General features: G+C 40.2%; 1 protein-coding gene across 2 annotated transcripts in view; it reads left to right on the top strand.

Annotated features, from left to right (window-relative positions):
• LOC122811010 (splicing factor, arginine/serine-rich 19-like) overlaps positions 1 to 16,203 on the top strand; it is a 1,664,860-nt gene that overhangs the window by 1,350,894 nt on the left and 297,763 nt on the right. For both annotated transcript variants that reach the window (XM_044082522.1, XM_044082523.1), the window contains exon 6: positions 1,289 to 1,368. In XM_044082522.1, coding sequence (XP_043938457.1) covers positions 1,289 to 1,368 — 80 coding nt within the window. The remainder of the gene's footprint in view (positions 1 to 1,288; positions 1,369 to 16,203) is intronic.

Genomic DNA, 16,203 nt, shown 5'->3' on the forward strand with positions numbered 1-16,203 from the left:
ATAACCCAAGTGTGATGACTGCAACAGTGAATATACTTGGACATTTACATTTATGGTAAGTGTACACAACTGTACTTTCCTTTTCCTCCACCCAGTATAACTAAATTTGGTGGTGTTTCTAGATATAACAAATACTGCAACAGTGATGTAATGCAAGACTGAGTACTGTTGTATAGTTAACTTGTCATAATGATAGGTGTTCCAATAAGTTACTGTTGCAGTACAAATACCTTCCCTCCATGCCCCTAATGGTGTACCACCTTCAGTTTTGGCTTGGCTGGGATTGAATATTTCCTAAATTTTATTTGTTTCCTCATCCTAAACGTCGTATGCAATGATGTTTCACCCAGATTCATTTTTATAGGTTAGCATTCTCATAGTACTTTAGAAAGTTAGTATTTTATTTATACTTTGAAACAGGGCAAGAATGTTCTGAAGGGGTACCTGTCAAATCTTCGAACGCTCAAAATTTCGAACTTAACATGGTCGAGACCAAACGTTCGAAATTTTGAGTGCTCAAAGATTTTTCTGCACTGAAGTGCGGTCTCAGAGTTGGTTTATTTAAGTAGGGAATTGGGGGTGCAGGGGGGCTTGCCCCCCTGCCTACACTGTTAATATTTTTGTGTGTTTTCTTTCTTTTTTTTTTTTTTTTTATGTTCGAACATCCAAATGTCGAACATTTGATCTTGACCATGTAATGTTCGACATTTTGGATGTTCGGACATTTAACATAGACCCTTCTGAAGATGATGCAGATGTATTCTTATTTTCTGTCAGTGTGCTGGTAGGCATATGCCTAAGGTGGATTCCTCACAGTGGAAGGGATCCCAAGCTTTGGCAGGCTGGCTGGCCGGCCGGCCAGATGGGGCCTTGAAAAGTCCCAGACTTTAGCAGTGTTGCAGCAGTGATCTATTTGAACAAATACCATTACAGTTAAATCACCTTCATAATTGTATTTTCACCTTGGGTTGTAATTTGTGATAAATACCTCTTAATAACCCCAAATATTTTTTTTGCAGCAGTGATCTATTTGAACAAATACCATTACAGTTAAATCACCTTCATAATTGTATTTTCACCTTGGGTTGTAATTTGTGATAAATACCTCTTAATAACCCCAGATATTTTTTTGATTTAACATAAATGTGAGAAAAGGCAGATTGTGTTAACTTTTGTGGTTATATCATGATTGTATAAATTGATTTGTATTTCAAACTTGATTGTATAAATAAGCTACTAAGAAGGATGCAGTTTGTGAAATGTTTTAAGGCTGTCTTGTTTGTTTTAGTGACAGCATTACTGTTCAAGATGGAACAGGAAAATCTGGCCAGCCGGGCAAAAGCGAAAGAGCTAATTCTTAATAGTCAGGTATGTAGAGACATCGGGAAGAGTTTCATGTTGACATTTTAGCAGCACAGAATCTAAAACAGCACAAAATGTTACTTACTGTGTGAGGTGCTTAGATTATTTTTGCAATTTTATTGCTGAAGGGAACTGATTGCTATTCATTTACATGCTAGTTGAACTAGAAAAAGTTTGCATGGTAAGAAACAGCAAGCCTGCTTCATTTTCTTAAACATGCTGGGGGAGTGGTTTGCAAAGTCAGAAACAGCAGGCAGTCAGGCTAGACATACTGCAAAGAAGAAAAAATGAGTACAACTTGCATCCTAGCACAGTTGTATGCTGAATTGAGGAAGTCAGGTTTTAAATAACTACCAGTTTGGTTGTTGTGTCTTTCGGCTTTTCCCGGTTAGGGGTCGCCAGAGCGGAACTCCGGTCCGCTAATGATTGGCAGTAGATTTTTACGTGCCGAGTTGCTAGCCCTGACGCACAACCTTCAACGACGGTAGGCCCATTCACGCATGTCTCCACACAGAAGACGCTTTAGCTGAGAATCTAACAGGACAACGTCTTACTGTGAGGCGACAACGCTACCGCAGCACCACCACCGCAGTCAAATAACTACCAGTTTGGTAATGTTGTTTATTACTTGATTTCTCAGTATGTGACTTGCACAGACTGTTCCAAAAACAGCATGACATAATATAACGGACTTTATTGGCTTTACTTGTGCAGTTCCATGTGGGACACTTACACTGACTGGCATGTGCTTTGGCAAATTCTGAACTTCTGTCAAAGCAGTTTGGAGGAGTAGAAACAGGGTTATGTTCCCTCTGGTGTTTTTCTCAAGATGCACTGTGCTTCTTTTGAGTTATGTCAGACTTTCACATGCAGCTATATATTTCAATATGCTTGGAATTGTAGTCTTCCATATGAACAGTACAATCTGTAGTATGTATGTAAAATTCATAGATTCACTGTTCCTCTTCCCTTAGGAACACTTTATGAAGTACTTCATGTAGTTTATCCATTCATGTGTTTTGGTTCAGTTGTTCTACAGGAATTTCCAGAACTGGGTTTCTAGGTCATCCTGAAGAACAATAGCTGATTGCCAGAGCATGTTTTCTCTTCTTCAAATCAGTGACATGTATCCATATTCCCATCTTTTACATGGGGTTCTCTTTTTAAAAACTGGAGGCATTTTATAATTTGCAGCCAGATTTTGCTACCAGTTAGGTACATACAGTAGGAAGTAAGTATACAGCATGAAACACTCGAAGTAAGAGAATCTTTACTTTTCAAACCTAGTCCAGACTAGAAAATACTTCTAAGAAAAAAATTATTTTCTCCCTCCATCAGTCATTCTTCACCCTTCAGATACCAGAGTCAAGACTAGGCACTCAGTGATACGTAGAGTTAAAATAGTTTGCTTCAAGTAAGTTTACAATAATAATAATAATAATAAAAAAAAAAAAAGTGTTGAGTTTGGATGTTTAAACACACTGTTTCAGATGCTGTTTTCCCCTAACAACTAAATTTGGATGATATGTCAGTCCAGTTTGTAAATGCTGCTCTGTGTTAGCTCCATAGTCTATGGTTCATTCCTGGCCTTTTAGATACTGCGTACCCTTTAATATGTTTTTCTCTAGGTACTCTGGTTTCATCCCACATCACATCTCAGTGGCACATTGTTTAAGGTTGAATGGCTACTCTAACCCCTTCCTGAGTTTGTACATAAGAAGTTTCTTCCTCAGTTACCCTGGCTAGCATTAAGGAATGGGTAAAGTTAATGGTTGCTGAGAGTACCTTTTTGTCGTAACTTCAGTTTGAGGCTGAACATTGGACCAGTGTATTCCAAGAGGATAAGTTTAATAAATCAGAGCATAACATTTCAAACAACCACTTTATTACAAAGAAAGTCAAAACTGTTAACATTTTGGATGGCTAAACTTCACAGTTCTTAGCAGTAGTCTTAGATGAAAGGCAAAAGCAGTTAAGTGATTGAGACAGGACTAGTATATTTTTGTAGCAAGCTGGATTTAAAGACAGGATAGGATGCTTCAGAAGGGTTACATCATGGAAAAGGTAGAAGCAGGCTACCAAAAAGCCTTTAGCCAGGACAGATCGTTATTACTAAATACTAGTGACAGACTTTGAGGAGGAGGTTCATTTAGATGTTACTAATGTCTTGTTGATGGCAGTCAGTTTTTCTTCATTACTCAGGTATCAGCTGTGTTTGTAGTAGAAGTTTGTTAAAGAAAGAAACAATTGAGATGTTACAGAAACATATACAACATAAGAAGTAAGAACTTGGTGAGAGGCTTTACTGCTTATTACATGGCTGGATTAAAGAAGGTGTTAGGGAACGAATGCTAATAAAGGCAAGACATAAAACAGTGCGATCAGTTCTGAATTTTGGTGCCTTGTACCTAATGGCTTTTAACAAGGGAACTTAGAGTAAATGCATAAAATAAGAAAACGGAGCTGAAGGCTAGATAAATGACGATGTAAACCACTGAATAAAGTGAAAAACACTGATTTAATAAATTGAGCGCTTTCGGAAGGCTCAGTGCCCTTCCTTCTTCAGAATAAACGAACAAACAGGGACACAGGCAACAGTTCATATTTAAAGACAATTAGTTAAACTTGACTTGGTTAATTTAGGATTAACAAGTTGAGATGATAGTAGCTATCACATGGTTGTTTTAATTAACTAATGTTTTAATTAACTAATTGTCTTTAATTGCATCGTCATTTATCTAGCCTTCAGCTCAGTTTTCTTATTTTGTGCGTTTATCAGTCTGTTTTGGTCTTTTCAGTTCGTTAGTTTCTTATGGCTAATGAAGACGGAGCCGTAGTGCTCAACTCCCCACCGTTGTTTACACAAAATTTCAGGCATGGAGAGCCAAGTAATAGCGGGATTAACAACCCTTCTAATGAGGTAGTGGAGGCGAACGCCGACGGCAACTTAACAACACTCATCCAAATCATGATGGGGCGGCTGGACCGGTTAACCCAGCGTTTTGACCAGTTTGACAACGTTTTCAACAGAGTGAATTCAACTTCACGGAGGGATCAACACAAAGAAGGACAGAACGAGTTAACTGATCCCTCTCTTCTTCTATCTGGAGCTACTAAGGTCGGGGTTAACTTGACTAGGAGTGGTCAAGCAGGCAACATTCCATCGCAAGCCTCCAGCATACCGGCTGGACAAAGGCAGGTGGACTTACCAACAGAAAGTGTTGTTCGAGTCGAGGAGACAGCACAGAATGGACGGCAACTGGTTCTTTCCATTAGCAACTTCCTAAACAAAAAAGATTTCTTCGCTAATAACAGCGTTAATGTAGTGGAAGTGCTGCAGCCATGTGAAGAACAGCGATATTACTATTCTCATCGGCGAATTTGATTATAAGCTGTTCAAATGCAAAAAATTCCAATTAGAGGTGGCCTATTTAGAGGAGTGTTTAGCTAAAAAGATAGTTCCAAAAGGACTAAGGCAATAGAGGTTTCCAGTAGGGTTAATCAAGGGTTCTAGCCTCCACAATTGTCTGTTAGACCTTTTTGACAAACAAGGGTTTGACTTCATGCAAGTGCTTATTGGACTTTATTTGGAACAAATTCAGGAATACCAACATGATTTAGAGAAATTGGAGGTGGACATTAAGGATAATCAAGATTTTCCTAGATATAGGTACGAATATACAAGGATTTTTTCAAGCATAGAAGCAACTATGGAAAAACTGTCAATTAATAAACAAAAGAAAATTAAGAGAGACTTGTTTCAATATGCTAATCACACAGCTTATCCGAATCCACCTTTGGTTACCCAAACAAAATTTGGTGCTAAGGGAAACAACAACTCAGGTAATGGAGGTCATTATGAAGCTAACGGGCTGCCTTTATCCCCCATTAATGTACCTCCACAACCATTGCAAGGTGAATTCCATCAGGATGTGCTGGATGACCAAGGCATTAATAACTATGATCAATCTAACGACAATAACAAAAATATTCATGGGGAAAGTAATAATAGACAAATACATAGTAATAACGTGAATGAAGCACAAAATGTCCAGGGTTTTCGACAAGGACAGAACTCTCACCAGAGGAACTTCAGGTCCAACAGCAATCAGAATGTTCCGAGGAACAAGCGGAACCAGAGGCGGAGGTAGTGGAACCCTCCATTACATTGAACATAGTGCAAAGCACCGAAGGAGACTTTAAAATTTACAATTTTACTTCCTTCGGTATAGATCAAAGTATATGTAACTTTTTTTTTTTCCAAAGGGTTGACTTTTGTTCCGGATACACACTTTAATTTAGTAAAGACCATCATAGATTTGAAATTATTTGTACGTAAGTTAAATCTGAGAGTCACCTTAGGAGATAGGCCCACCCTTCTCAACAACTTTAGAATTGCTAGTGTCTTTAACCCACCATTATTGGATAAACTCAAAGTTTTTGAAATGGCTTGTGAGTTGGATTTAAGACACTTGGCTACCAAGCATAGCAACATAAAAGTAGTCAAATTCAACATAACATCACAGCAAAGAGATCTTATTAAGATTCTTAAAGATTGCAATATCAGGGTTATGAAACCCGATAAAGGGAATGGGCTCATTTTCATGGATCATTATGTATATGTTAACAAAATGTTAGCCCATTTGGGATTAGGGCCATATCAGGAAACTAGTATTAATGAGATCAACATAGCATATGGCAAAGTCAGAGGTATCTTGGATGATTTACTTCTTGAAAATTTTATTGACATTGATTTGCACAGGTATTTAACCATTTCATCAACTAGGTTACCAGTCTTTTTTGGCGTGCCAAAAATTCATAAATCAGTGTCGGATCCACCTTTTAGACCCATTGTTGATGGCAGGGGGTCCATTTTGAGTGCTGCAGCTACATATGTTGATAGTTTGCTCAAACCACTTATTGCAAACGAAACACAGATTTGCAAGGACTCCTGGAGCTTTTTGAGGGAAATTAATAAAATTCCATTTAACCCTGAGTACGTTCTACTTACAGTAGACGTAAAAGATCTATATACGGTTATCCCTCAGAACATAGGTTTAGAGTGGATCAGGGAGTTCCTCTTTGTAAGGAAGGTCAACGACACTACTATTCGCATAGTGGAGACGCTCTTAGAGCAAATCCTTATTTCCAACTTCTTTAGGTTTGAAGGGCGCACATACATACAGACATCTGGTGTGGCGATGGGTTCGCCTTGTGGAGGGGCCAATGCGAATTGTATCATGGCACAATGGGAAAATACCCTGTTGTTTCAAGACCCCACTTTTAAAAGGCATGTCGCCTGGTACACTAGGTACCAGGACGACATGTTCATTTTATGGAAAGGCACTTCTGATGATATTCCTTCCTTCATTGTTACTATTTCTAATTTGACTAGTTTTTTGGAATTCACTTATGAATTCCATCATACTTGTATTCATTTTTTGGATATTTTGTTACACAAGGACAAGCAGAATTTAAGGTTTAAAAGCACTATTTACAGGAAACCAACATATTCTAATGTTTTTTTACACTATTCTAGTTGTCACCTGTACCATCAAAAGAAAGCCGTGGTAAAAGGGCAAATGGTACGGGCAGCTAGGATGGTCACTGAAGAAGGGGATTTCTTAACGGAATGTACTAACCTTTCAAATATGTTTTACAATAGAGGTTACCCGTGTAAAATGGTGGAGGAGATCATGGAAGAAGTTGTACAAAAGTGTAATGTAGGGCATTTCAGCCCCATTTTAGGCATACAATTGGCGCTTCACACAGATGAGGGCGAAGGTAATGGTAGGCAACACACTAATTTAACTAATAGTGATCACCAGTATAACCTAAGGTTTTTATGTACCTTCTCCATAGACCACCACTTTATTAGGGACATTTTATGCAAGAACTGGAGAATACTATCAAATGATAGGAACATTCAGGGGAAGTTTGAGGGTCCCCCAGCTATTACATTTAGAAGAGGGGTCAACCTCAAAACTCTATTAGAAGCTGAAAAACCTAAGATAAGAACACACACATTAGGTATGGCAAAATGTGGTTTTTGCAGACAATGCGGATTCATAAAAGAAGGAAATTCTGTAAAAATCATAATATTGAATACAAAGTTAGGGGCAAATATAATTGCAATACCAGGGCAATAGTTTATGTGGCAACATGCTTCGCTTGCCACGCTTTCCACATAGGAAAGACTGAACGCAAGCTGAAACAGCATATTTATGAGCATTCTTATGCCATTTCAAAAAAAGAACAAACAAATTCTTTGGCTTGCCACATGATTGAACACCCATCCCACCATTTTAAATTTACAGTATTGAAACAGGTACATGATACCCCATATATAGGTCCATGGCAAATCCAGCTTGAGATGGAGGAATTGTGTTGGCAAATAAAAACTGCAGCCTGCTTCCCTCCAGGTTTAAATGAACAAATATCAATTTCTTGCATTCTGAAAAAAATGGCTTTAAATGGATAGCTTTATAAGATAATTTGATGAAGTAAGCATTTTGTTTTATTCTTGTTTCATTCCCATTTTGTAAAACACGCTGTTAGCCTTTTTAGATTGAAGGTTTCCTGACATATCTTCTTTTTGTAGATTTAGTACTATTTTTAGTTTAGTAGGGCTTATAGCTGCTAGCCTAAACCATTAGCTAGTTGTTTTACACAAAAACTATTTTTACAACTGCAATTCATACTTGTGTATGTATGAAATAAGGTAGACTGTCTTGTTTTCATATTTATTCATTTTTATGTTGTGCTGACATAGTTTTTTTTAGCAAGACATTATATGTTATTTAACTTGTAACTTGACTTGGTTAATTTAGGATTAACAAGTTGAGATAGTAGCTATCACATGGTTGTTTTAATTAACTAATGTTTTAATTAACTAATTGTCTTTAAATACGAACTGTTGCCTGTGTCCCTGTTTGTTCGTTTATTCTGAAGAAGGAAGGGCACTGAGCCTTCCGAAAGCGCTCAATTTATTAAATCAGTGTTTTTCACTTTATTCAGTGGTTTACATAGTCATTTATCTAGCCTTCAGCTCCGTTTTCTTATTTTGTGCATTTATCAGTCTGTTTTGGTCTTTTCAGTTCGTTAGTAACTTAGAGTAAATAATTGCATTCCACTTTTTGTATCTGTCATGGGTGATGTGCATTATTTAACCGATTAGGTAGGGTGTTCCAGATTTCCTTTTTAGTCTCGACTTAGAAAGGTAAACAGACTGCATTCACAGCCTGAGTAACATCATTTACAAAGAAAGTCAAGTTTAACTTTAACATTACAAAAATGAAAGCGTGACACAGGGCATGTGTAAAACATTAGCATTAAACATCAGCAGTAGTTAGAACATGGTCGTGACAGATGCTAAGGTAGTCAAGTAAGCATGGACCAGAATTCATAGATATACCCTGCACTTTTATGTAAGCCGTACACAATAAAGTGGCATGGTGATATAGTTTAGCTTAATATAGGAAGCAATTGTATGCACAGCCTACCTGTTAAGGGGTAGTAAGTTTCCCAAGTTCCTTACCTGTCAACCTCTTAGAGCAAGAAATCTGGCCAAAGCCATAAATTGGGGGGGGGGGGGGGGAGACAAAGGCCCAAAAATAGGGAAAAATTTTAAGTATTGCTCTTACAAACTTAAAGTTGATAGAATAACAGCTTTTGCGTTAGTGTGATTTTTCTGAAGGGTAAGAAGTCTGAAACTCAAATGTCTGTAATTATTTTCTGACTATAATTTTGAGTATGTTGCCAGAAAAATGACAATTTTATAAAAAATCTGGACATTCTGCGAAAATCTGTACAGTTGAGAAGTATCCCAACCCCAAATGTACCTGGGGACCATCAAAAGTAGCTCAAAGGGAAACTTAATTCAGATGCCAAATGAGTGCCAGGCATACAACTAAGAATAACGTAATCAAACACAGTATCAAAGTATCTCCACACCTTTTCTCAAAATATTTACACAGACTTGTTACTTCTTGATCCGTAAAAAGTTTTATTCCATCAAAGACTACCTCCAATGGGCATTTGTAGTCGTAAGATGAGTGCCTTCTCCCAGATCACATGGGCGTCCACACAATTGCGGAATATTTCTGAACAAGTGTGTCTGCTATGCTCAAATTGTATTCTTCTATCAAGAGTAGATGAGGATACGTCACAGCCTGCTTGACTGGTGCTGGAAAGAAATTTGTAACTGGTATGGTGGTAACATCTTAATTTACATGAGATTTGTGAGTGGTCCAGCGATAGAAGCATTGCTCAGCCAGCTCATTCTGTAAACTATGTATCTATTGCTTACATCAGTACTTGAACATATTGTGCATATTTTGTATTAGATTGCACCTTTCCTTGTCAAAAGAACATATTTTGCAGTTTTTTAGCTGTTCATTGGTGCAGAACTACTTCTAAGAGTACCGAAGCTTTGTGAAAGAAATGCTTATAACTCAAATTTTTGTCCCAAGTGTCAAGCATTTCATTTGCAATACAGGCATTCCAGAGTGCATGTAGCAATGTGGTGGCAGTCATGTAAGGACGCATTATAGACTGGGGTAGTTTGCTTAGAATTCCAGTGTTGCTAATGGTAAAAATGCTTTTGCCTTCTGACTTCGTCAGATCAGTAGCTTGATTTGAAGTTGTAGTGAAAGACTGATAACTGAATATATACTTGTAAAAATAAGATGAGACAATAAACGTAGGAAAAATAGAGTAAAAACCAAGATGAAAACATGTAGTATTAGTTATGAAATGGTTAGGTTATTAGTAGATGACCGGTCCAAGTGATTCCCAGGTAATTAAAGGGCAAATCAGAGTGCAAATCCTTTAAACATATTAAATCTGCAATCTGCTGTTGGACAGATGGGTTTCAGTTCAGATGCATTTTACAGTGTGTGTGTGTGTGTGTGTGTGTGTGTGTATGTGTGTGTATATACACACACACACTCTTAAATTAAGCAGTGAAACATTAGCACTTTAAAATCGACACATTTATGCGCATGCTGTTAAGTTATTCCTCAGAGCATACAAATTTTAAAACATTGATGTTCTGTTGTCCCATCTCGCCTTGTCTTGGCCTTATACTAAAGCTTGAGAGCTCTTTGTTGGCTCGAGGCTGCACTCTATCCCATGAAGCCTAGCGGCAGATACCCAGATCTCGTTTGCCACTTGAAGCTTCGGGATTCCTCTGTGCTGGCTCAGGCTGAGTACAAATATTTTTCGTTCTTAGACTGCTATTTCAACAGTTTTTTGATTGCTTTACTTAGTGAGGTTATTGTCCTCCTTAGAGGGCTTGTTAGTTATCCCTATATTGTCTGTTTTCCGTCTTGCCCATGTTCTTTGTTCGCTGTCGTTTCCCTCGCAAGGCCTGTGTGTTTTTTGTGTGCCCCTTTTCCATTTTAGTTAGAAGATTAGAGAGCTGTTTGTATTTGTTCAGCCCGTTTAAGTTGGAGGGCTTCTTTCCCCCTTTCCCGCTGTTGTCTGCCTCCCCCAGGAGCGTTGTTTAAGTTAGAGATGTCTCCTCGGTTTGAGGAGTGCGTTGTTTTTAGTTAGAGACACTCTTCAAGCCTTCCTTCTGTCTCTCTATCCCTACTAAAAAAAATAATAATTATATTTCTTGTTTGTCGAGCCATTGTGTTCTGCGTTGACTTTCCTGTTCAGTTTTTTTTTTGTTTCAGTATGTCTAAGGAAAAGCACTCAGGTTTAAAAAAATGCGATTCCTGTACACAGATGATGTCCATAACAGATGGACATACTAGCATCTTTTGTCTAGGGACAGTGCACCTGCAGGACTCTTGTGCCATTTGCCATGGGTTTAGTGCAAGAGTCCTGCAGGAGCGTAAGAATAAGTTGATTAATACAGGGCTTCTTAAAGGACCCTTTGAGCAGACCATACAACAGCCAACCACTTCAGAATCATCATCTTTAAAATCTTCATCGGCTCCGGCTCCGGAACTGATGCAAAAATCTACCCCTACTACTGTTGTCTCGGATCCAAAGGTTGTTGGATCTGAAAAGGAGAAATCTCCATTGGCTCCATCAGCTATTTCAGAGCCATCCAGGAAAAAGAGGGACCGGTCACCATCTTTGGAACATGTACGCTTGGCGCTGCAATTCCCTTTACTACAGTCCGTGGCAGGTAGCCACAAGTCTTTATTATACTCCACCAGATCATCCAGGAGTTTTATTGGATGACATGGAGAGGGTTGTGAAGATGTTGCTTAGGACACCGGCCCTGGCCAAAATTCTGTCCAGCCCAAAAGGATGTGGAGCCGAAGTCCGTGTCGTCTGTACCAGCTGATGTTCATCGTGTTACACTGCTGCAGTCATTACACTTGGGTTTTCCTGCCGTCAGGCAGTCCCTCACTCGGCCAGAGTTCCAAAGTCTTGGTCTGACGTTGGTTGCTGTCGCTTCTTCCCTGACGTCAGTGCAACAGGGGTATATAAGATGCAGCCGATGCCATTTTCTCCAGTCTTTCTTGCCATGCGGTGCCCGAAGCAAAATCAGTTTGCAAGTGCCGGTCGGCCGACTCCTGAGATTTTCATTCCGAATCCAGAACAGAAGTCTTCTACAAAGCTAAGTACCCCGTTGGGGAAACTTTTTCTTGCCTCAGACCGATGTCATTAAAAGTTAATAACTATATTTCTTGTGGGAAACAAATACCTCATAAGGATTACCATTCTTATTGTGTCCCATGCCTAGGCCCAGACCACAACGTCACAGGTTGTCGATTTTGTGCTAGGTTTAACAAGCGCACTATTAAACGTCTGTTTGATTTTGCCCGACATTATTTTGGCAGAAGATTCAATTACACCATGCCGTCGGAACTACCGATGACCGGAATGCACAAAAAGCGCAAAGACAAGGACAGGCATCCGAGGCCCAAAACTGACGACAAAGCCTCTTCTAGGCCAGTCGCCAGTTCTCCGTTTTTCAGTGAGGCACCTTCGCAGCCCCTGACGACCACTTCTTTGGAACCACAGGCCACCTCTGACACCCATGTGGAGATGGCTGGGCCTTTGGACGCACCAGATTTACAGCCTACCGAGACTAACCCTTCAGAGGGATCTGGAGTAGCTGAACAACCCATAGCTTCAGAGGGTGTTTTCAGACCTACTCAGTTAAACATTAAATCTTCTGCTAAGTCTAAAACCCCTTTAAAAACAAATAAACAACTTCAACATTCACCAGGACAGGCCTCCATGCCTAAGAAACAAATGCTCAAAATGGCCGAAGACTTAATTACTCTGATCAGGGGGTCCCATCCCCCTCCTGATAAAAGGCCTAGACTTGATGCAGACTATGACTCATCCGACCAGGTATCCATCTCTTCATTTTCATCCTCAGACCTAGGATACTCTTTACCCCCTTATGAGGATTCTGATGCTGAGAAATCAATTCCTTCAACCTCTCCGCCAGAGGACTACTCCTTTGGGGAAACCTTACATACCATGAGGGAGCATTTCCATTGGGAGGGCCAGGATTATTCAGAATCCAAGAAAAGGCTCAGAGATTTCCTTTTATTACCTCAACACAGACCCTTTGCTAATCCGCCAGTGTTAGACATTGTGGATGATGTGTATTCTGAATCCAGTTTAAATCCTGATTCTTTACCTCCTGCTCCAATTAAGCCAGACAGATACTACAGAGTCCCTGACTCTCAAATTTCTTTATAAAAGCCCTGTTGCTGACCCTTCCCAGGGTCCCAAATGGGTAAAGGCCTCTACAGCAAAAAATCCAGTCCCCTCAGACAGAGATCCAAGAGCATTAGACAGGTGGGGGAAGAAAGTATATACATCTGCAACTTTAGCAATGAGGGCCTTAAATTGCCAGTTTCACATGCTAAAATATCAGCAATATTTGATGTCTCAGTTGAAACAAAAAATGCTTCCAAATTCAGATCTTCCTAATTATAAGGAAATGCAGGATTTATTGCATGCAGCTGAACAAGTGGGAAAACATACTTTGCATTGTGGTTTTGATTCATTAGAGGCCTCCTGTAGAGCAGCAGTTACAGAGTCTGTCATTAGAAGACATGCTTGGTTAAAAGAACAGACTTTACCAGATCATGTTAAGGCACAATTATCGGATGCACCTTTGCAGCAGGATGTTTTATTTCGAGGTAAGGCAGAAGAGATATTAAAGAAAATGGAGGATAAGGCAAAATCTATGCAAACGGTGAAGGATTTCTTACAGGTTCAGCCTCCTCGATTTAGCAGAAATTGGCCAACAAAGAATTGGTCCTTTCCAGTTAGACAGACCTCAAAAGGGGCAGATACAGACGTCCAAGAGGCAGAGGGTCAACCACAAGGTCCTTAAGGCCTCGACATTGGGGTGCTTCAACCCAGCAAGAAGGGGAAGGCAGGCCTAAACCTTACAAAAAAAACAGCCCCAATGACTTCCCACTACAGCTGCCAAACACTTCTCTCTTGGCAGCCCCCTTGGGAGGAAAACTGGCACTTTTCTGTCACAATTGGCATATGATCACCAAAGACAAATGGGTTCCTCAACATTGTATCTCAAGGTTACAGGTTCCACTTTCACACTCTGCCAAGGTTAAAAGGAATGCCAAACCTGCCACCAAATCAATGGGCAGAGGCTCAAAGACAAATTACAGCACTCACGGACATGAGAGCTATTCAGAAGGTACCAACACAGGAGCAAGGACAAGGATTTTATTCAAGACTCTCTCTGGTTCCCAGAAAGGACAAAGCCTGGAGGCCCATTCTGGATCTGTCATTTCTAAACACTTACCTGGATGTTCCAAAATTCAAAATCTTGACACTACAGCAGCTTCTTCCCATGCTGGACAAGAAAGCTTGGCTCGTAACTTTGAACCTCAAGGAGGCATACCTGCATGTCACTATCAGGCAAAACTGCAGAAGATACCCCGGATTGTTAGCAGGTTCAATGCATTACCAATTCTCTGCACTGCCCTTTGGCTTATCTACTGCGCCCAGGGTCTTTACAAAATGCCTGGCACCAGTAATTACATTTTGTAGGCAAAAAGGAATTCAAATTTACCCATACTTGGACGACTGCCTTATTCAAGCAGAGAGCAAAGACATTCTTCTAAAGCATCTGGCGTTTGTAAAAAGATTGCTAATTTGCCTAGGGTAAACAGTAAACAAAAAGAAGTCAAAACTAGTGCCCTCACAAGAGATAATATTCCTGGGAGTCAGCTTAAATACAACGGCCCAGATGGCTTATCTCACACCAGACAAACAAGGACAACTTACTCAATATTTCCAATTGATGGCAACAAAGACCCAACTCCCTGCAAGAAAAAATCTGCAGGCCTTGGGTTACATGGCATCTTGCATACTACTAATTCCATATGCCAGACTGCATATGAGGAAACTACAATGGTACCTAAAGAGTGTCTGGTCTCAACACTGTTACACTTTGGAAATAGTAATACCACTTATTCCTTGCCTTCAACAGGAGTTTCGATGGTGGGCTCAAGCCTGTCACCTCAACAAGGGACAGCCTTTCACTCAACCCACAGCCAGGCAAACACTGACAACAGATGCATCGGATTACGCCTGGGGAGCACACATGGCAGGAAAATGTATTCAGGGCAAGTGGCCCGCAGAACAAAGGCATCTTCAAATCAATCAAAAAGAGATGCTAGCTGTACAAAATGCCCTTATAGCTTTCACGGACCTTCAGCATCCAGGACAACTACTACTAAAGACAGACAACACCACAGTTATATGGTACATAAACAAGCAAGGGGGCACTCATTTTTATCCCCTCTGCAGACAAGCCATGACCTTGTGGAACACAGCTCTTACCTATCAAGTTCATCTGCAAGCACAATTCCTGCCAGGAGAGAAAAACACACTGGCAGACGACTTAAGCAGAAACATCATGGATCCGCACGAGTGGAAATTACATCCACAAATATTCAGAGTGATAACACAAAAATGGTGGAGCCCGGACATAGATCTGTTTGCATCCCGAATGAATTGCCAGCTACAGAAATTCTGCACAAGGACTTACCACCCACAAGCATGGAAAGTGGATGCCCTGTCATTCAGCTGGAAAACCCTACAAGTATATGCTTTCCCACCACTACCTCTACTTTCAAAGGTACTCATAAAAGCCAGGCAAGAAAAGCCAAAGATGATCCTGATTGCCCCAGACTGGCCACGCCAGCACTGGTACCCAATATTAAAGAACGTGGCACAAGGTGCACCCTGGATTTTGCCTCAAATCCCACATCTTCTGACTCAGCAAAACAATCAGATACTTCACAGCCAGCTCAAGACTTTAAACCTGGCTGCATGGCAGATTCCTTAGTCAAGCAAGCAATGCCTCTCTCCAAAGCTGTTATGGATGGCATTCTGGACGCCAGAAGGCCTAGCACCAGGAAAGCCTTTTCGGATAAATGGAAGATCACAGTCTTGACCCTCTTGTCCCAAATATTCCTCAGATACTACAATACTTAACTGAGATGCTGGTTAAAGGCCTCTCCTTTTCATCCATCAAGATCCACGCCTCTGCCATCTCTGTTCATTACAACACGGACCCATCTATTTTTTCTAATCCTTTGCTAAAACAGTACCTCAGAAGGGCTAAAAACCTAAGACTGCCCCGTAGAGCACCAACTCCAACTTGGGACCTCAACTTCGTATTGGAAAAATTAACTTTACCTCCTTTTGAGCCAGCTAGCTCAGCAGACTTAAAATATGTCTCTTGGAAAACTGCTCTGCTCCTGGCAATAACCTCAGCATGAAGAGTTTCAGAATTACAGGCACTATTGGCAGTGGAACCTTTCATCATTTTCCACCAAGACAGGGTGTCTCTAAGAACAAACCCTACTTTTATGCTAA

The sequence above is a fragment of the Protopterus annectens genome, chromosome 9.part0 (genome assembly GCF_019279795.1).
Source record: "Protopterus annectens isolate FY-2018-M chromosome 9.part0, PAN1.0, whole genome shotgun sequence".
Classification (NCBI taxonomy): Eukaryota; Metazoa; Chordata; order Ceratodontiformes; family Protopteridae; genus Protopterus; species Protopterus annectens.